Consider the following 21,441-nt stretch of genomic DNA (forward strand, 5'->3'; position numbering starts at 1 on the left):
TCCAGGAGCCCGCGGCAGCATGTCCATTGCACATGGCATTCCCAGCCTGTGACGAAGACATCTGTTGAGACAACAACATGCCTGGAAATTTGTTCTAAGGGCACTCCAGACTGTAGAAAGCTGAGGTTCGACCACTGGGTGAAGGTCTGACGGCAGGCCCAGGTGACTGGGACCCGGAGCGTGCCTGGTTGCCATGCCCATCTTGGGATTTGATCACAAACCCAGTGCTGAACCGATCTCATATGAAGTAATCCGATATGCCATATGCCCCAGGAGCCTCTGAAATTACTTCAGTGGAACCGCACTTTTGCCCTCAAATTGACGAAGACAAGTCAGCAGTGACTGCGTGTGTGCATTCGTAAACTGTGCGTATATTGCGACCAAGCCGATTTCCATACCTAGAAAAGAGATGGTCTGAACAGGGGAGAGTTTGCTCTTTTCCCAGTTGACCCGAAGGCCCAGACGGGCGAGGTGCCAGAGCACCATATCCCTGTGTTGGCAAAACTGGTCTCGAGAATGAGCTAGTATAAGCCAGTCGTCGAGAGTTCAGGATGCGAACCCCGTGTTGCCCGAGTGGCACAAGTGCTGCCTCAACAACTTTCATGAAGACGTGAGGAGACAGGGCTAACCCGAATATGAGATCCGTGTACTGGTACGCCTGCCCCTCGAAAGCAAACCATAGAAACGGTCTTTGTCGAGGAAAAATGGAGACAAGAAAGTACGCGTTCTTCAGGTCGATGCAAACCATTCCGAAGGACGAAAGCATTCGATAATGCGTTTGGCTGTCAACATCTTGAATGGAAGCCTGAGAAGAGTTTGGTTCAAGATACGCAGGTCCAGGATTGGCCGTAACCCACCTCTTGTCTGGATACAATGAAGTAGGGGCTGTAAAAGCCGGGCTGTAAAAGCCGGACTTCATCTCGACTGGAGGGACACCCTCGATTGCACCCTTCGCCAGTAGGGTGTCGATTTCCGCACACATGACAGGGGCATTGCACGCCTCCATGGTTTAACGGACTCCCCCTTTCAGGGAGGAGACCGTGCGAACTGAATCACATAGCCGAGCCTGACCGTGCGAGCGAGCTCTAGCCAGGCTCCCAAACACTGAACCAGCAGGGTCATGCAAACCACAGGTGTACCCTTGATGGGGCAGCGAAGCGGAAGGACCAACCCAGACATGCGAGGCATTGGAGCATCCCGAGGTGTGGGCAGGGTCATGTTCCGTGCCCTGACAGAGGAGGCCAGGGAAGGACCAGCGTTCCGCAACGGCCTTCTCTGACAGGGTCTGGTGACAGAGGGGGATGAGAGCGGCGAGGCATTGCGTCGCACACTGTCAACCGTGCTCTCTTGGGGCTCGGGGGTGAACACATCTTTCTTTAAACAAGGAAAGGGTGCTGCCGACCATGAGGCCTGCAGCGAAAGTTGTCTTTTCTGACAAGATGTTTTTACCCAGCCCTCCACCGGGGGAAGGAGAGATCGACCGCCCCGCCAAAGAGCGCAGCCTGGGAGATAGGAGAGTTTAGGAACTTCATCCACTCAGCCTCTCGCATATCCACCAGGTTGAGCCATAGATGACATTCCTGGACCATGCAAGTGGCTATCACCTGACCTAGAGAGCGCGCAGTAACCTTCGTCGCCCGTAGCGTGAGGTTGGTCACTGCACGCAAATCTTGCATTAACGCAGGGTCAGCATTACCCATGTACATGTTTCTGAGTGCCTTGGCGGAGATGGCGGAGGGTTCCACTCAAGCCCGATGCTCTCAGCTGCCCGGGCAAGCATGGCTGTGAGCTCCGGATCAGACTCGGGCAATGCTGAGGCTCCCGAGGGAGGCAGCACAGCCGAATCCTAATCTCCAGAGGAATCCAGCCCACCTTGTGATGTGGCAATCCACATGGCGTCCTCCGCCGATGCACCAAATGTAATGCTGGTGGGATGAACCAGCAACCTCATCTGGCAACACCACGGGTTGCAATGTGCTAGAGGGGGGTGTGGACCGAGGAAGATTCGCCATATCATTCCACACCGTTACCCTCAGATCACCCTGACCACTAGACAAAGTATCCACTCTCGTGGAGAAGATAGATTGGGGTGTGGTAGAGGGGACTCTACTTCCTAGAGGGAGGTCACAGAGTCTCGATTGCAACATTGCGATGGACATGTTCAGTGGCGGAGTTGCAAATTCCGCAGATCCATGGCATTTTCATGCCATTGGCTCATTTTGTAGAACTCAAAGGCGATTGGCTTCTAAGTGAAACCCCCATTCCGTCAGTCACTGACGTATCTCACAGTGGACTGACTGAAAGGGAACTGAATTTATTTGAGGACTATTTCATCATGCGCTTTTTGTCATTTCTCTCTGGTTTCAGAAGTACAATATAACACTTAGGAGCAAATATACACAGCAAGAGACTAAAAGCAGAGGCTAGAATAGCAAAGACATGGACAGCAACCATATACTTTCCACGAGAGCTCACATAAACTGGAATGAAGGTTATCCACACAGCAAAAAATATAAGCATGCTGAATGTGATGAACTTAGCCTCATTAAAGTTATCTGGTAGTTTTCTGGCCAAAAATGCCAATAAGAAACACAAAGAAGATAGGAAACCGATATATCCTAGCACACACCAAAATCCAATTTCCGTTCCTACAGCACATTCAACAATTATTGTTGCACTCATGAACTTGGTGTTATATGCAGCAACAGGAGGTTTAGTTGTTAACCATATGATGCAAATAATTGCTTGCACAAAAGTGCACAAGATTACACTTGATCTTTGTTTAGCAGGGCCAAACCACTTCATGACATTGCTGCCAGGAATGGTGGCCCTGAATGCCATTAAAACTACTACAGTTTTTGCCAAGATGCATGAAATACAGAGAGTAAAGCTGATTCCAAAGGCTGGATAGCGAATCCGGCATAACCAGTCAGTGGGTTTCCCTATAAATGTCAGGCCAACCAGAAAGCATGCACTGAGGAACAGGAGGAGAAGGAAACTTAACTCCATATTGTTTCCTCGTATGACTGGTGTTTTCCTGTACATTATAAACACACCAAGCACAGCTAATGCTGCACAGGCCCCGAATGCTGAAACTGCCCATAAGAGTATTCCCAAAGACTCCTGAAAGGACAAAAACTCTAATATTTTGGGAATGCAATGGTCTTGGGCTTGGTTTGGCCATGTTTCCTTTGAACAGGTGAGGCAATCATTTGAGTCTGTGGAAACATTGGAGGGAAGGGGGAGCATAAAACAACATATTTTCCTTCTTCTAAGAATACCATAAGTGAGGAACTGTGAAGAAATTCACACCTGTTTGATTACTGATCTCTCCTTCAGCACATGGTATGCAGTCAAAGCAGCAAACTGGCTTTCCTTTTTGCCTGGCCTTCCTGGAGCCTGGCAGACAGCTTTGACTGCACAATGATTCTGGTGCCTAATGGCCACAACAAAACAAGCAGTAAAAAAACCCACTACAACTGAAAACACTGAACTGTGTAAGAGTGTAATTATGCACATTCCACTTGCATTAACTGACCAATGTAAAAACCTACAAAGTTTGCTGGATCATCTATATAAAACAGCGAAAAATTGCAAATGTATAAAATATTAATATAAGTATACATTTACTATAAACTAAAGTCAACAGTGCATTTCCATTTTAAACTATAAAACTGGATTCTTCTTAGTTCAGCCATAAACATTAAGTAGAGATGAAAGAAAAGCAAACATAGTAAACAATATCTGGTGATGAGTGGGGTGGCACACACCTTCTCTCCTCTGTGCCACATAATTACTGACTCATCAATTACTAGGTCCTTGTCATCTTCGAGGGAGGCATCATAGAATCCAACCCTCACTAGCTGAAGGGAGCCATCAGACCCTGTGTGCCAGTTAATCAGATCATATGAAGCAATCGGATCACCATTGTCATCAAATCTGACCTCTTCCCCCAGTGTAGTGAAATTTGTTTGTTTCATGAAGTGCAGGAGCTTAGATGAAGGTTGGAAGACAGGATAATGCAAAGTAAAGCATACACATTAAATAAATATATATAGGCATAGAAAGTAAAGTAGACAAACCTGCCATGGCAGAATTTGATTCAGACTCCCACATGTTCCATTTTGAAAGGGGCCCTTTCCTGGGACACATGTGCTCATGTCGTGTAATGCATGTGCTATTAGATACACAGCCTTATAAACGTTGTAGGACACTCTGAGTTGTGACACATCAGAATAAAGAGTGTACACATCATCCAAACTCTCACTGCCATTGCAGGGTGGCCAGTTCTGTGCTGCTTCTCCATGTACATGAGTATTTAAGGACCCATTCAGCCGACAATGAAAAGTCTCTTCCCAAAACTCAGAGAAAAAATTGGACATGTGAGCAACAGAAACATTTACTCTTCTGAGGTAACTGCCAAGATGTGGGATTTCAGCTCTCCGTATGGCAAAACCCAATGTTCCCTTTAACAGACCACCAAAATCCTCCCAGAGGACTTTTGATGTGGCCCAGGCCTCACTGGCAATCCACTGAAGATTTGTAACATTTTGCCGTCTGCACTCTTTTAGGATACCATACAGATATGAGTCCACAGAGAAGTTAATTATGACTGTGGCAGAAGAAGATTTTAAAATGTTCACAAGTTCCTCCGCTGCATCTTGCGTCAGTGCGACAGGATAAATGCGAACATAAGCAGGACAAATATTAAATCTTTCCGACTCTTTCAGGAAGAGCTGAATGGCAAACCGAGCATAGTCTGTATCCACACCGACCACCCCAACCCATGTCCATTGAAAATAATGAACAAGTTTTACCAAAGCTTTAATCTGAAATAGATCACTTGGCATTGTCCGCATGAATGCTGGAAACTCTCTCTTGTTACTGAGACAGGAACAGGATGCAAAGTAGCTCACCTAAAACATGAAAACAAAACATTTTAGTAAGATTAGCAATGCACTATAAATACAAGGCAACAACCAGATATCTACCATATATTTCTAATAAGACTCAATGGAACAAATCCATATGTACTTTATATAATACTTATGAAAAATGTTATGTGAATAGGCACACACACACACACACACACACACACACACACACACATTTATAGCATGCATCAAGTTCATTATCAAGACAAAGTGATAGAACATAATGTTTTTGTTTTACTAATGGTATTTTGAATGAGCCTAGAGTTCTCAGAATAGCCATAGAGACTCCTGATGATGCCTCTCCCACGATTACAGGGCTCGGCTGCTTTTGTGTGTCTTTACAGCTTTGTTCATTGTCCCTTTCTGGCTGTCCATTGACCAGGAGAAGAGACCTTTTTACTGATACAGGTATGTCATCACCACTGTCCCTGATGTGGTAGCCCAGAGAAAGGTTTGGCAAAAGGTCTTGTCGCTGGTTTATTTCTCTCACAGCAAAGATCATTGTCAGCATCCACCTCAGTGCTCGAGGGGTAAAGCTGCAACAGATTTCACACACACCTATATTAAATGCATTACATAACTGCAATAAAACAAAGAAAACATAATTTAAATGTGGTAAAATATAGTAGTTAATATGATTTCTAAACAGTTCTATTATTCTTATCTTTCAGAAGATGAAACCATGACACACAATTTATATTTGATTAGCTTAGGCTTGGTTGTGAAAGAAGAAACCAATGGTATTGTGCTGGAGTGCAAAGGAAAAATTCCTCCCAAAACCACATCTCCGCTCTCGTAAAAGCTGTAAGTATCCTCATCTCCCTGATAGATGCACTTATCGTTAGCATTAGACTGACTCTGCACACCAATACACAGCAGAGGCCAAAATATGAGAAGAGTTGCATACAGTCGTGCCATAACTGATACAGACAAATGGTCCTGGTGGGTACAGCATGCAGTATATATAAATATGTATAATCTGTGATCAAGGGATGGCCTCACAGGTGGAGGCTGCTCTACCTCAGCGGTCTAACAGCGCTCATCAAAATGATCAAGATGGCCAATCAAATAAATGAAGGTGGGTCTTATTGTCACAAAGCAATGGAAGTTTGTGGAAAGATGTAAGTATGTAAGTACAACTGTTTTATGATATAAATGTTCAGCGACCAACAGGAAGCCTATCCAGTGATGCAAACTACTCAAATTTTTATTATTTATTTTGTTTCATTTTTACTCACTGGGACACACTTAATCACTGCATGATTGTGGTGCTTAATTTGCAACATTATATATTTTACAACCAAATCTAATTAATTTAAATTTCCCTAGACGTGATGCGAAATAGGGGCACAGTCATTTCCTGACCATGACAAATGACGGGATATGCTTAGCCTCAAAGACCGCTCCGAAACGGCATCAGTGTTAGTGTGGATTTAGTGAACATTAACTTTCTGGGGTCTGAGGTGTTTTCTGTGCCCTGGAAGTGTTTTGACAAGCACTGACATTTGTTATTATATCTGTCACTTATAACATTTTCATTGCTTTCACAGTCTGATTATACTGTATTAAGCACAAACTCTGTTACAATAATATGTGAGCAGCATGCATGTAAAAGTTTGTAATTTTGAGAAAATTACATTTATGCGTCGTTAAAATATTTAGTTTAAGTCACTGAAATGAGGCCATAAAATACAAAAGAATGGCTTTACAGCACAGCATAATTTCAATTGACATAATAAAGGAAAAAAAGGCACATTAATGAGCACACTGATCTAAATATAGAGACTCCACACAGCTGTGCCATTCCGGTTCAACATACCTGTCACAGGTTCAGGGTGTGACACCGGTTCTTCCTGTTGTTTGTCCTGTCCTGTCATTTCTCTGCAGCTCGTGATTGGAGTATCAGCTGATCACGAGATGATCTCCCGCACCTGTCGCTCGTTCCCTCTACCCTTTATATGCCCAGCTGTGTCTACCTCTTGTTGTCAGTTGATCATATGCTATGTCGCGTGTTGTGGTTTCTCATGCCTGTTTGTTCTGTGCTTACCTGCTGACGTTTGTGTTCAGGAACCTAAGACGAGGGGTTTGTAGCAAAGCTGTCTCACTTGCTGAACCCGGGATTCGTCTTTCGGTGATTATATCTGTTGTTCTCTGCCTGTTTGGTTGTCTCCTCTTCCTGCACGCTCGTTGATGTGCGGGCTGTGCGCACGGGAACCGCCGTCAGATAATCTACAGTGTTGCACTTTCACAGAGACTGTTTTCCAAGTTTTCTAATAAACTTTTCTCACGATCATCACAGCAGTTTAGTCCTCCTATTCTCTGAGCTCCTGACAATACCTGTCATTTCCAATGTGTTTTAATTTTACCATGTTAATGCTTGCTGATTGTTGGTACAGCGCTTTCAGAGAAAAACAGTTTGAAGTGACTTTGTGACTGAGTTGGAATAAGCAGGACTCATCAGTGGCATCTGAAGTGAAGTGAACTGAAGTGATAGCCACCACCAGAACCCACACGTGCAGGTTCCAAAGATCGGGATGCGGTTGCCAAAGGGTGCCCTGTCTCTGAGAAAGGAGGTCCTTCCTCAGAGGAATTGGCCAGGGAGGGACTGTCGCGAGGAGCACTAGTTCAGAGAACCAGGTCCGGCTGGGCCAGTGAGGCAAAACCAGAAGGACCTGCTCCTCGTCGTCACTGATCTTGCACAAAACGTGCGAGAAGGCTCACTCAGGGAAACGCATACTTGTGGATGCCCAGCGGCCAGCTGTGCCGAGGGTCCCCTCAGTCAGTGAGTAAAACCAGCGGCAATGGCACGTATCTGGTCTACCTGTGCATCACTGAACTGTTCCCAAATTAGCTGAACCGTCTGGGGATGGAGTCACTAGCTTTCCTGTAGCTCAAACTGTAGAGCGTTGCGCCAGCAACGCCAAGGTCGTGGGTTTGATTCCCAGAGAATGCAAGAACTGATAAACATTTAAATGTTTACCCTGAATGCAATGTAAGTCTGGATAAGTCTTGGATCAATGCGTCTGCCAAATGCATAAATGTAAATGTGAGAGCTCGTCGGCTGCACGATTCAGCTCGCCCGGGATGTGACTCCATAACAGGAGATGCGACATACAGCGGGAGCGCAGACCACCATGGTGATTGATGGAGGTTACTGTCACCGTCGTGTTGTCTGAGCAGACTAGTACATGCTTGCCCTTCATCAACATCCGAGAACTGTGCAAGGCTAGACGTATGGCCAATTGACATGCCATATGCTCTGGGGTCCTGTCCAGGAGCCAACGGCACAACAACATGCCTGGACATTCGATCTAAGGGCACTCTGGCCAGTAGAAAAGGGAGGTTCGACCACGGGGTGAAGGTTTGACGGCAGGCCCAAATGACTGGCACCTGGATCGTGCCTTGTTGCCATGCCCCTCTCAGGACTTGATCGTAAAGCCAGTGCTGAAGCGGTCTCTGAATCAACCTGAGCGGCATGACTTCCGCTACGGTTGCCATGTGCCCCAGGAGCCTCTGAAATAGTTTCCATGGGACCGCCATCTTGCCCTCGAATTGATTCAGCAGTAACTCTGCGCGCTCGCTCGTTAACTGTGCGTACATGGCGACGAGTCGATTTCCATGCCAAGAAAAGAGATCCTCTGCACGGGGAAGAGTTTGTTCTTTTCCCAGTTGACCCGAAGGCCCAGGCGGGAGAGGTGGCTGAGCACCAGGTCCCTGTGCTCGCATTACTGATCCAGAGAGTGAGCTAGAATCAGCCAGTCGTCAAAATAATTCAGAATGTGAACCCCATTCTGTGAACGCATCGATTCGGTTCAGAAGGCCTGTATTAACCCCCTGGAGCCGTGTGGAGCAGTTATATGATGGATAGATACACTTTTATGGACTTCAAAAACGAAGCAACATTCACTGCCATCATAAAGCTTGGAAGAGCCAGGACATTTTTTTAATATAACTCTGATTGTGTTTGTTATGTGTCATGGAATAAATGAAAGCTCACCTTAAAGCTGGCTTGCTTAAAGTGGCTGGTAAAAACAACAAAAACAAAGTAAATTTCAATGTTAATTTGTCCTCGACGTTACTGACAAATCTTACCATAACAACTTAAAAATTTCCAGTCCTCATCATGAATGTTTACAATGAACATCACAAGTACAGGTACCTAAATCTGCTCGAAGGTATTAACCTAATGTCATTTCATTTATGTATTGATGGTCATTGAAGTTGATAGACACTACAGAGTTATCAGGATATTAGGTCATTTGTTTTTAGAAATATTAGGAAGAGTTCACAAAAATATACAGTAAAATGTTAATACTCTTAATCTGTGTTTTTTTGTTCTTTTTTTCTTTCAACTGGGTGCTCTTGTGAAAGAGGAGCATCACCTGGGAAATACCAGTATCACCTCCACTTGTAAAGCTACAAAATTCCAATTTCTTTTCCCTCTATTTTCCTCTACTCCCTCACTACCCTAGCGTATTATGCTCTAAGGCAGGGGTGTCCAAAGTTTTTTTAAAGGGGGCCGGATTCGATGTTGTGGACATACCCGGGGGCCGGTCCCTTTACTATTATATATATATATATATATATATATATATATATATATATATATATATATATATATATATATATATATATATATATATATATCATGCTTTTCTGACTTGGTATTTCTGTCTTTTTTCCAGTCCAAATATCAAAAAGTTCTTAAATCAAGATGCTTTTACTAAGGAAAATTACATATTTTTTCTTGATTCCTGGGGGGAAAAATAAAAATGAATTGAGTTTTTGCTTGAAACAAACTAAATTATCTGCCAATGGATTAGAAAAATAATCTTCCAAAATCTTCCTTAAAGATTCCAAACAGAAACATTATTTTTCTTACCCCATTGGCAGATATATTTGCTTGTTTTAAACAAAAACTCACTTCAATTAAATTTTATTTTCCAGAAAACAAGAAAAAATATATAATGTCATTTAACTTATCTCGTAACATCTTGATTTAAGAATTTTTAGATATATTTAAACTAGAAACAGGACAAAAATACTAAATGACAGCATTTTTTGCAGTGCACACAAGGCAAAAAGTAATACATACATATATATATATATATATATACATATATATATATACATATATATATATATATATATATATATATATATATATATATATATATATATATATATATATATATATAATGGTATTTAGTCTGTAGACATATAAATACAAAAGCACAAAACTGCAAGTTTATGACAAAAAAATAGTCTGCAATTTGGCCTTTATTACTCATTTAATACATGTCTACATTACAAATTGAATAGATATTAACCTACATTTCTGACAAATTACCACGGTTACAGGTGTTACCACAGTAAATCCATGATACATTCGAAATGCGAATTGTTGTTTGAAAATGATTTTGAATCGGCTCAGCTGATTTGCCCGTTAGTGTTGTTTATTAAGTCAGCGCTATTTAACTGGATTTAAATTAAATCAAATCACAGAGAGATTCAGTACCGGAGACCTCAGTGCTGAACTCGAACACTTCTCACGGGCTTCGGAAGGCTGTTTAGTGGGCGCGTGATCGAGACACTCAACAGGTAAACACATTTGTTCAGAGTCAGAGCTCGCGAGTTGCGCAGAGCACAAGCAGTAGCGCTGTTTCGTTCCCCTTTGGGCGCTGTTTCCCTGGCCTAAAGTCTAGTACTGCCACCTTGCGGCGACATCGTGAAACTGCATGATTTGTAAATGATCCGTGGCGGGCCACATATAATACACTTTAATAGACGCGCTGCGGGCCGTTTGAAATTCATCCCCGGGCCGCATTTGGCCCGCGGGCCGGACTTTGGACACCCCTGCTCTAAGTAATGTCCTAAACTTAGTATTTCAGGCACTTTTTGCATTTCTTCGCCTCTTCATGACGGATCGCTTCCTGTATTCCTCAGTTGTAAGTGGCTTTGGATAAAAGCGTCTGCTACATGCATAAATGTAAATGTAAATGGCAGTTCAAAGTCACCATGTGCTTAGTGGTCTGAAGAAACCACTGCATTAGAGAGGGGAAAAAACATTTAAAAAAAAGTCATAAATCCAAAATGGAAACACTTTCTACTTTTTGTCCAATTTACACATATCAGATATTATTGAATTGAATTGCATTATTGATAACATATGGTAAATAATAATTGTATATTAAGAATAAGTAGGTCATGCTGTTCCTTACAGCATGCCTGGCAGAGTTACAATTGCATCTTCTATTACACTGTATCGCCTGCAGTTACAATTGCATCTTATAATACTTTTTCCCCTGCATATATATATATATATATATCATAAGCAGTAGCATAGCTAAAGTTAAATTAATGAAAATACAAAATTCCAAGCTTATTTGTCTTTTTTGATCACATTTGGGGGAGGTGTGCATTATTAACATCAGCTCAAAGAAGTGATTATATTCACGGTCTCTTGGTACATTAAAGATTGACAGTAGGAGTTGCAGATGCTATTGGCTTGTGCGTTTCCTTATGAATTAAGGCCTTCCCTCAATTACAGATTGTTTATAAATTCTGTACACACCAGATTATGTGTGTCAGTTATGGCACTATTTTATGCAACTCTCCTCACACTTGGGTTTCTGTTGTGTATTGGTGTGCAGAGTCAGTATAAAAACAAGAATAAGTGCATCTATCAGGGAGATGAGGATACATACACATTTTACCAGGGGGGAGATGTGGTTTTGGGAGGGCTCTTTCCTTTGCATTTCAGTCCTATATCATCAGTTTCTTCTTTTAGGACAAAACCTAAATCAACTAAGTATAAATTGTGTGTTATGTTTTATGTTTCTTCTTGTAGATGATGTGTGAACGAATATAATTGTTAAAAAATAGTTTTTAATTTCTGAACTAAAAGCAAATTCATTTTTGTTTGCTGAATTGCAGTTATTTAATTCATGAAATCTGTTGCAGCTTTACCCCTCGAGCACTGAGGTGGATGCAGACGATGATCTTTGCCGTGAGAGAAATTAACAAGCGGCAAGACCTTTTGCCAAACTTGTCCCTGGGCTACCACATCAGGGACAGCGGTGATGACATACCTGTATCTGTAAAGAGGTCTTTTCTCCTGGTCAATGGACAGCCAGAGAGGGACAGTGGACAAAGCTGTGAAGACACACAAAAGCAGCCGAGTCCTGTAATTGTGGGAGAGGCATCATCAGGAATATCCATGGCTGTTCTGAGAAGTCTAAGCTCTTTCAAAATACCTATAGTAAAACAATATATATATACATATATATATATATATATATATTATTTTTTTCCACATGTATTAGTTTGGGTAATGAATATTGTAATGATATATTGATGCATGATGCTGTATTTAGGTTAACTTATTCATAAAATAGCAATTGTATTATTTAGCATATTTATTATATGTAAATACTGATAATTCTGATCCGTATACAATAATATTATGGTGAAATCAAGATTATTGCACTACTAATCTTGCTCTATTCATATTTTAGGTGAGCTACTTTGCATCCTGTTCCTGTCTCAGTAACAAGAGAGAGTTTCCAGCATTCATGCGGACAATGTCAAGTGATCTATTTCAGATTAAAGCTTTGGTAAAACTTGTTCATTATTTTCAATGGACATGGGTCGGAGTGATCGGTGTGGATACAGACTATGCTCGGTTTGCCATCCAGCTCTTCCTGAAAGAGTCAGAAAGATTTAATATTTGTCCTGCTTATGTCCAACTTTATCCTGTTGCACTGACACAAGATGCAGCGGAGGAGCTTGTGAACATTTTAAAATCTTCTTCTGCCAAGATCATAATAAGCTTCACTGTGGACTCATATCTGTATGGTATCCTAAAAGAATGCAGACGCCAAAATGTTACTCATCTTCAGTGGATTGCCAGTGAGGCCTGGGCCACATCAAAAGCCCTCTGGGAGGATTTTGGTGATCTGTTAAAGGGAACATTGGGGTTTGCCATACGGAGGGCTGATATCCCAAATCTTGGCAGTTACCTCAGTGGAGTAAGTGTTTCTGTTGCTCAGATGTCCCATTTCCTCTCCGAGTTTTGGGAAGAGACTTTCCGTTGTCGGCTGAATGGGTCCTTAAATACTCATGTACATGGAGAAGGGGCACAGAACTGGCCACCCTGCAATGGCAGTGAGAGTTTGGATGATGTGTACACTCCTTATTCAGATGTGTCACAACTCAGAGTCTCCTACAATGTTTACAAGGCTGTGTATCTCATAGCACATGCACTACACAACATGAGTACATGTGTACCAGGAAAGGGCCCCTTTCAGAATGGGACATGTGGGAGTCTGAATCAAATTCTGCCATGGCAGGTCTGTGTGTTACATTATATTTTACATTTGCAGCCTGTAATGTGTTACTAATGACTTATTAGACACTGTGCAAGTATTTAAGCAATGGCTACATTATAAAAAAAACTATAAACATTTTAATTTATGTATTTTAATGTGTTCATTACTTTGCATTATCCTTTCTTCCAACCTTCACCTAAGCTCCTGTACTACATGAAACAAACACATTTCACAACATTAGGGGAAGAGGTCAGATTTGATAACAACGGTGATCCGATTGCATCCTATGATCTGATGAACTGGCACACAGGGTCTTATGGCTCCCTTCAGCTAGCAAAGGTGGGATTCTATGATGCCTCTCTCGAAGACGGCAAGGACCTAGTAATAGATGAGTCAGTAATTATGTGGCACAGAGGAGAGAAGGTGTGTGCCATCCCACTCATATCCAGATATTGTTTACTATGTTTGCTTTTTCTTCAACTCTACATAATGTTTATTGTTGAACTAAGAAGAATCCAGTTTCATAATTTTGAACGGAAATGCACTGTACATATACACATTTTAATATATGTGATGTGATCTACGAAAACCCATCACATGGTGAAATTTTACCTTTTACAGCTCTTGATACCATATCGTCGCTGCCCGATGAAACTCACGTATGTCCAAAACGGTTACTTTTCAGGAAGTGAAAAAAAGCAGTTGAATGTAGCGTTGTCATACTTGGTACAGCATCTTTACATGTAACCATATTCTTGCCAGTGTAATGATATAATCCACATTTGACCAAAATTGAGTTTAAATGGACATACGTGCATATTTTACAGTAACGGTGGTCGATACGCGTTCTTCCGATCATTAATTAGAATGGCTAAGTCGCGTTTCATATTGACAGAGGAATACGCTCAGTTTATTAAATAGCCTACATCTTAGTTTATTAAATACGCTTAGTTTATTTAATATTAATTATAAATGTATTAAATGTCTCTTGCAAACTATGAAGGGACAATGAATCAATACACTGACATGGTAATGCTAGACAGATACTTTGTTTGTACAGTCCTACCGTAATTTTGTCACTCCTAGATGTACGTCTGGCGTCAGGGGGGAAACGTTTACCTCGATGAAGGAAAGTCATTGTCTCACCAGGCTATGTTTCACGAGACCGGCGAGATGCTTCCACAGGGCGGGAGATACGCGGCGTGATTGACAGCTTTGACACCAAATGGATATACGTGAAAATCAGATGACATGATTTCACAACTTTTCATTGGCCATTTAGATATGTGAAGCATACTGTATATGGAAATGAACCTGGACATTCAATCCGTTGAAAAATCTCAAAATCGGCAAAATGGACATAAGTGGTTTTCACCGGACAGCGACGATAAGAAAGCTGGAGTCAAGCCCTTTTCAAATATATTTTTATTTCTTTCATGGCTTGTCTGAAACAAAAGTTATGGTTCTCTAAAGTCGGCTGATCGCTATGATTTTTAGGGACGGAATTTTGAGAAAAACAGGTTTGAATAACTGTCACCCCATTTTTTTGCATAGACATGAACATGCACTATCCAAACTTAAATGGCGGTAATTCAAGTATGCTTTGGAATATAGACCTAAGGTTGGTCTTGTTTTAAAGAAGACACTTGGCAGATTATTGTAGATGTCAAATAAATTATGAAAGTAAATTAGGAAAAATTTATAAAAGTTTATGAAAATGTAAATATATATTTATATATTATAATAATATTTTATATAATATTTTATAATAATATGTGTTTTACAAAACATTTTTTACTCTAAAACTACAAGACAATCAAAGTCAGAGTTGTGTTCAAAGTTTTAGGTTGATATATCAAAAAAATAACTTTCAGGAAGATTTTATTTGGGCGCAATACCAAACTTTTCCTCTAGATGACATCCATACTCCATTACTAACCATATAAGGGCGCCTCCAATTTCATATGGTTTGAGTGATCTGAACCATATATTTCCATATTTTTCATAAATTTTATGAAGTAGACATCCTATTCAGAAGTAGTATAGGCAGTTTATCAGTATTTGTGCATTATAGCTCACTGCTGCATCACAAATGGCAAATCTATATATATTTTTCCTTTATATTTAAAAGATTTCCAGAACTTTTTATCTCGAAAAATTGACTGGATGTTATATTTTTAACTCTTGGCATGAAAACAAATTGGTTGTCTACAAATCTTTCATTTTTTCCCCGTGTACATCGCTATTTCAAAATAAAGGTCTGAACTGAATATGAAAATATGAAAACTAGAATTTATAAGCTGCATCTCTACACAAGGGGACTAGCTAATGTTACTCTGAAGAGAACAGCAACTTAGTAAATAGTGAAATACGTTTTCTATTGTTTATCATGGGCAGTCTCTGAACTTGTGATCACCCGTTGTATGTTTAGATCGCACAGCTAGTGTACAAGAATAGCAAGCACAGCGCACCTGCAGCATAGCTAAACTAACTCCTCTTCAGTAACTTCCTCATCCGATCCTTCATCTCTGGATGTGAAAAAAATCCATTATATGAATTTCCGTTTAGGGCACTGACATCACCAGGATTAAGCAGATTGAGGCAAGCGAGATCATAAAAGCGATCAGTTACTTCAGACTCCGTTGTTCTCTTGTGCTCCGCCATCTCACAATACGATAACGTTGTATTAAATAAAAACTTTGCGTGCCGTAGTTTACATAGGACTGGAGGGAAATGTGCTTTGATACACCTTTATTCTACATGTAATGGGTTTATTTTGATGGGTGAACTGTTTTTGTGGTGTTAAGAGAGCGAAAAATATGGCTGTTTTTTGCACCTCCGCCGGGTATGAATCTAAAACATTAGAGAAAGACTCAGTCTTTTCAGCTTGCCGCTATAAATTGCTATTTTTCTGCACTAAACAAGTGAATTTGGCTAAGATATTTTTTAGAAATGATAGACAAGATGTTATAGAATAATAATTTAATGAAAACCCAATTTTGACAAAAAATGGACATTCATCCTATTCTTTGACTTTGCTGAAAACGTTCCAGCGCGACATCCGACGGGTTTTCCCAGATCGCATCACATATTATAAATGTGTACATTTTCACTGTGTTATGTAGATCAAGGGTGTTCAATCTTGCTCCTTCGAGGGACACTATCCTGCAGAGTTTAGCCTCAACTAATTAAACAGGTAACACTTTATTTTAACAGTCCAGAATAATGCATTAGTTATGCATTTATTAATGATGAACTTGTTCACAATTAAGCATTCGTTAAGCATGAACACACTAGTAATTAATGATTAACTTTAAATTTTAAGGGTCCATTATTATGCATTAGTTAAACTAGTAATTAATGATTTGCTTGTTCACAATTATGCATTAGTTAAGCATGGACACAATAGTAATTAATGCTTAATTATGAACAAGTTAATCATGAATTAATGGTTAACTAATGCATTATTTAGAAGCACAGCTTTTACTAAATTGTGTTGTTTAAACATACTGTTCAGTCATTAATGAACAACTACACAGGAACAAATGAGTAATGCACTATTGACATTCTAGTAACTACTACTTCCTAACAAGAAACTCATCCACAGGAGACTGAATACATCCTTCCAAAGGAACTACTGATTATTTGGATCAGTATTCGAAAGTGAAAAATATGATAACTCTCTAGTAATTACTGAAGTCATTGTAAGCTTTTAAAGAGTAACTTCAGTGATTTAGCATTAAGCTTTGTATCAGTTGAAACCCTGTAGTATATTTGAATTATGGGACTTTCCATAGAATTATGCATTTTATTTCTGGAAAAAAATCCTCCGATGACGCAAATATTGTCATTTTGCGTCATCTGAGTATTTTTTGGCCAGAGGCTAAAAACTACAGCCAATAGAAGGAGCTGTTCCGCATGTTTTCAACCCGCCCACAGGGTAGAGATCTCACGCACAGAATGTAAATGCGCTCAGCTCGGCCTCGGGCATTCATAACGGGGTGGTGCAGAGCAAAGTGAGTGTTTCAACTTTTCAATGAATTCATATGAAAGTTTAGCTTCCATATGCGATCAGAAAACGCGCCAGACTGGACACGCGCTGAGAATGACAGCCGCGCTACCTCAGCTCTGCTCAGCTCTTACTTCCCTCTCGTGCTGAATGAAATCTGACTCATGCTGCGTTTGTCCTGTGACTTTCGTTCGGCTCACTCACACTTTATTGAAAAGACAGGTTCAGTTTTTAATTGTAGTGTTTATTCTCTAACTGACCGAAATTATTGTATTATTATAAAGATTGAAATGACGCTGGGGGCGGTGTAGGGAGTGGCCTCGTATGGCAGCGAAGCAAGTGCATTCTGGGAGTTGTTGTCTTTCATCCACATGAGACAAAAATACATTTTCTGTCTTTTCTCAGTGTAGAAGGCACCAAATTCAAAAATAATTTCACATTTCTACTACATTAATGACAGTTTATTTACACATTTATATTCCCAGCGCTGAAGTGCCCCTTTAAGGGTTTTGTAGGTCTTTGGATATTAATGGCTTCTGATGGATTTGGTAACACTTGAGTAATTACTAGTGGGTTACCAATGTTCTTCACTTTAGAATACTGATCCAAATAACTTGTAATTACTTTAGAAGAATGTAGTAACACTTCAGTCATTACTATCCAAGACAAAAAAAAAACCTTAAAAGCTTATAATGACTTCAGTCTTTACTAGAGAGTTATCGTGTTTTTCACTTTAGAATATTGATCCAAATAATTAGGAATTCCTTCTGAAGGATTTGGTAATACTTGAATCACTGCTAATGGGTTACTATGACCTTCACTTTAGAATTAATTATGTATTATGCATTATTCACATTTATTATGAATCTGTATATAGTAGTTCTTAGTAGTCCTCTTGGAGGTGTGACAAAATAGTAGTTTATGATTAACTAATAGTTAACTACCTCATTCAACTGTGCATGATTACTTACTAATTCGTTAATCTGAGTTTCTTGTTAGGTTATAGTAGTTACTAGAATGTTAAATAGTGCATTACTCTTTTGTTCCTGTGTAGTTATTCATTAATGATGGAACAGTATTCTAAAGTGTTACCCATAGGGAATACTAAACAGCGAGGTTTATTTTAACCCTTTACCTGTCACCCCCCTTTTTGAGCATTTTGTGAAAATGCACTACCCAAACTTAAATGGTTGTAATTCATGAACCCTTTGGACTAAAGACTTATGGTTGGTCTCTTTTAAAAGAAGACACTTGGCAGATTTTTCTGCCAAGATTTTTCAAAATTATAGAATTAAATTATATAAAAGTTATTGAAATTTAAGTTTATTGTTATAAAAAGTTTTTTATTAAAAAATATATAAATTAATATAGGTTTCAGCCTAAAAAAGACAGAAAGTCAAAGCCAAAATTCTAACCAAGTTGTGTTCAAAATTTTAGGTCAAAAACTCAAAAAATGAGTTTTCTGTAATACTTTTAGCTGCATAACCTCCAAAAATCCACTAGGGGTTAGACACACCATATTGGTGATTCCTAAAGATTGATCTGGCAGATATTCTCTATATATAATATTATTTTCTGAATATTTTTGGCTAAATACTAGAATCAATGTTTATGTTATGAACTTTTAGCATGAAAATCAAAGTTTGAATGATTAAAAGTGTGGTTGTTGACTTTTTGTTACAAAGGTGAAAACTCCTGTAATGATACAGATTTTTTGATGCACACTCTTGTCACTCTTGTCATATATTAATCTATTACTCTTCCAAAATATATATTTTCTGCAAAATCATCAACAAATATGTATTCTTGAGCCTTAGACCTTTCCAATGATATATTGTTTGTCATGACTAGATTAGGATTTAATAGTAATATAGTGAAATAAATGTAGAATGCCCGTATACGGGCAAGTGACAGTTAAGGGGTTAAAGTGCAAAGTGTTTAAAATCAAAATGTGTTAATTAAGCTCTTTAAAAAAAGCTTGTATTTTTGCAACATGGCAGTCTTCATGCCACTTGAACAATTTGACCAAATCCAGGAAATAAGTCATGAAAGTAGACAAGTGCTAAACTGCAAAGACTGCAAGTATAGGTATTGGGACAGGCCCAATGTCTTCAGAATCGCTAGTAACCTCCAGGCAGCTCTGTTGGAGCAGGTTGGAGTTAAACTCTACAGGAAGGTGGCCCTCTAGCAGCAGAACTTGACACCCCTGATTCATATGATCATTTAAGTTATTTATATTATCATGCACACAAAAATATACATTTCCCTTTGCAAAGAGTTTAGAAAATGTAGTGTTTTTCTACTGCTTCTTTTGCTGTGGTCATCAGGCACCAGATTCACTGTGCAGTCAAAGCTGTCTGCCAGGCTCCAGGAAGGCCAGGCAAAAAGGAAAGCCAGTTTGCTGCTTTGACTGCATACCATGTGCTGAAGGAGAGATCAGTAATCAAACAGGTGTGAAGTTCTTCATAGTTCCTCACTAATGGTATTTTAAAAAGAAGGGAAAATTGGTGTTTTATGCCCCCCTCCCCCCATTGTTTCCACAGACTCAAATGATTGCCTCACATGTTCAAAGGAAACATGGCCAAACCAAGCGCAAGACCAGTGCATTCCCAAAATATTAGAGTTTTTGTCCTTTCAGGAGCCTTTGGGAATAATCCTATTGGCATTTTCAGCATTCGGGGCCTGTGCAGCATTAGCAGTGCTTGGTGTGTTTATAATGTACAGGACAACACCAGTCATACGAGGAAACAATATGGAGTTAAGTTTCCTTCTCCTTCTGTTCCTCTGCGCATGCTTTCTGATTGGCCTGACATTTATAGGGAAGCCCACTGACTGGTTATGCCGGATTCGCTATCCAGCCTTTGGAATCAGCTTTACTCTCTGTATTTCATGCATCTTGGCAAAAACTGTAGTAGTTTTAATGGCATTCAGGGCCACCCTTCCAGGCAGTAATGTCATGAAATGGTTTGGCCCTGCTAAACAAAGATCAAGTGTAATCTTGTGCACTTTTGTGCAAGCAATTATTTGCATCATATGGTTAACAACTAAGCCTCCTGTTGCTGCATATAACACCAAGTTCATGAGTGCAACAATAATTGTTGAATGTGCTGTAGGATCTGAAATTGGATTTTGGTGTGTGCTAGGATATATTGGCCTCTTAGCTTCTTTGTGTTTCTTATTAGCATTTTTGGCCAGAAAACTACCAGACAATTTTAATGAGGCTAAATTCATCACTTTCAGCATGCTTATATTTTTTGCTGTGTGGATAACCTTTATTCCAGTTTATGTGAGCTCTCGTGGAAAGTATATGGTTGCTGTCCATGTCTTTGCTATTCTAGCCTCTGCTTTTGGTCTCTTGCTGTGTATATTTGCTCCTAAGTGTTATATTGTACTTCTGAAACCAGAGAGAAATGACAAAAGGCATATGATGAAAAAATAGTGTTGTTTTTTTTATTCAAAATCTAGGTCATCATATTACAGGATTAATGCTTACAGGCTGAATATATGTGTGCGAAATTCACTCACGCCACACTCTTACTTACAGGGATAGTCCACAATTGTTCCTAAGCAAAAAGATTATTATAACCCATATAAGTTGACCAGTTAGTAAACCTAAAAATTGTGCTAAGAATTGTAATAACATGCCCCGGAGGTTTTATTTTGCGGAAGAGATCACAAACCCAAACTGGACCTCTGATGTAAGGGAAAGTGACATACAGTCAAACCAAAAATTATTCAGGCACCAGATATACTTTTTTACTAGTGGGTGCAGGACACTATAGTTCATATATGTACGTGAGGATAGCAAAATAAAGTAAACTGTGAATTCCCCCAAAAATTCTTCATACAGTGAACTTACCAAAATTATTCAGACACTTTAACTTGTTTTGCTTAAGTGTTTTTTTCTTTAATTATTAGTGCGACCACGACAGACTGAAATAAATTAAGCATTGCTTAGTAATTGATTGACCTAAATTGGTATTATCTAATTGTGCACTTAAATTTAACAGCTGACAGCTGATTGGTTGATTGTAATCCATTACATACCTTTCTATCAAAATTATAAAGATGAATTTGTTCTGACACAGTTTAACTCTGTGTTCTTGTCATATTGTATAACCATTTTCTAAACTATAACAAATAAACTGTGATAATGTGTGAAAATGTT

At 39.7% G+C, this 21,441-nt stretch overlaps 2 protein-coding genes across 2 annotated transcripts; one reads left to right on the forward strand and one right to left on the reverse strand.

The window, feature by feature from the left end:
* Window positions 1-2,325: 2,325 nt before the first annotated feature.
* On the reverse strand, window positions 2,326-5,852 carry LOC307131331 (extracellular calcium-sensing receptor-like; the record flags this gene model as incomplete). The annotated part of the gene is made up of 6 exons (XM_079824920.1): window positions 2,326-3,218; window positions 3,313-3,436; window positions 3,771-3,992; window positions 4,083-4,916; window positions 5,173-5,470; window positions 5,626-5,852. 6 exons carry the CDS (start codon window positions 5,850-5,852, stop codon window positions 2,326-2,328), a joined length of 2,598 nt encoding a protein of 865 aa, XP_079681046.1.
* Window positions 5,853-11,527: 5,675 nt separating this feature from the next.
* On the forward strand, window positions 11,528-20,712 carry LOC307131329 (extracellular calcium-sensing receptor-like; the record flags this gene model as incomplete). Its single annotated transcript, XM_079824918.1, has 6 exons — window positions 11,528-11,754; window positions 11,898-12,195; window positions 12,452-13,285; window positions 13,466-13,687; window positions 19,601-19,724; window positions 19,817-20,712. The coding sequence occupies 6 exons, from the start codon at window positions 11,528-11,530 to the stop codon at window positions 20,710-20,712; spliced, it is 2,601 nt and encodes an 866-aa protein (XP_079681044.1).
* Between the last annotated feature and the right edge of the window lie 729 nt (window positions 20,713-21,441).

Source organism: Gobio gobio (genome assembly GCF_949357685.1).
Source record: "Gobio gobio genome assembly, chromosome: 9".
Classification (NCBI taxonomy): domain Eukaryota; kingdom Metazoa; phylum Chordata; class Actinopteri; order Cypriniformes; family Gobionidae; genus Gobio; species Gobio gobio.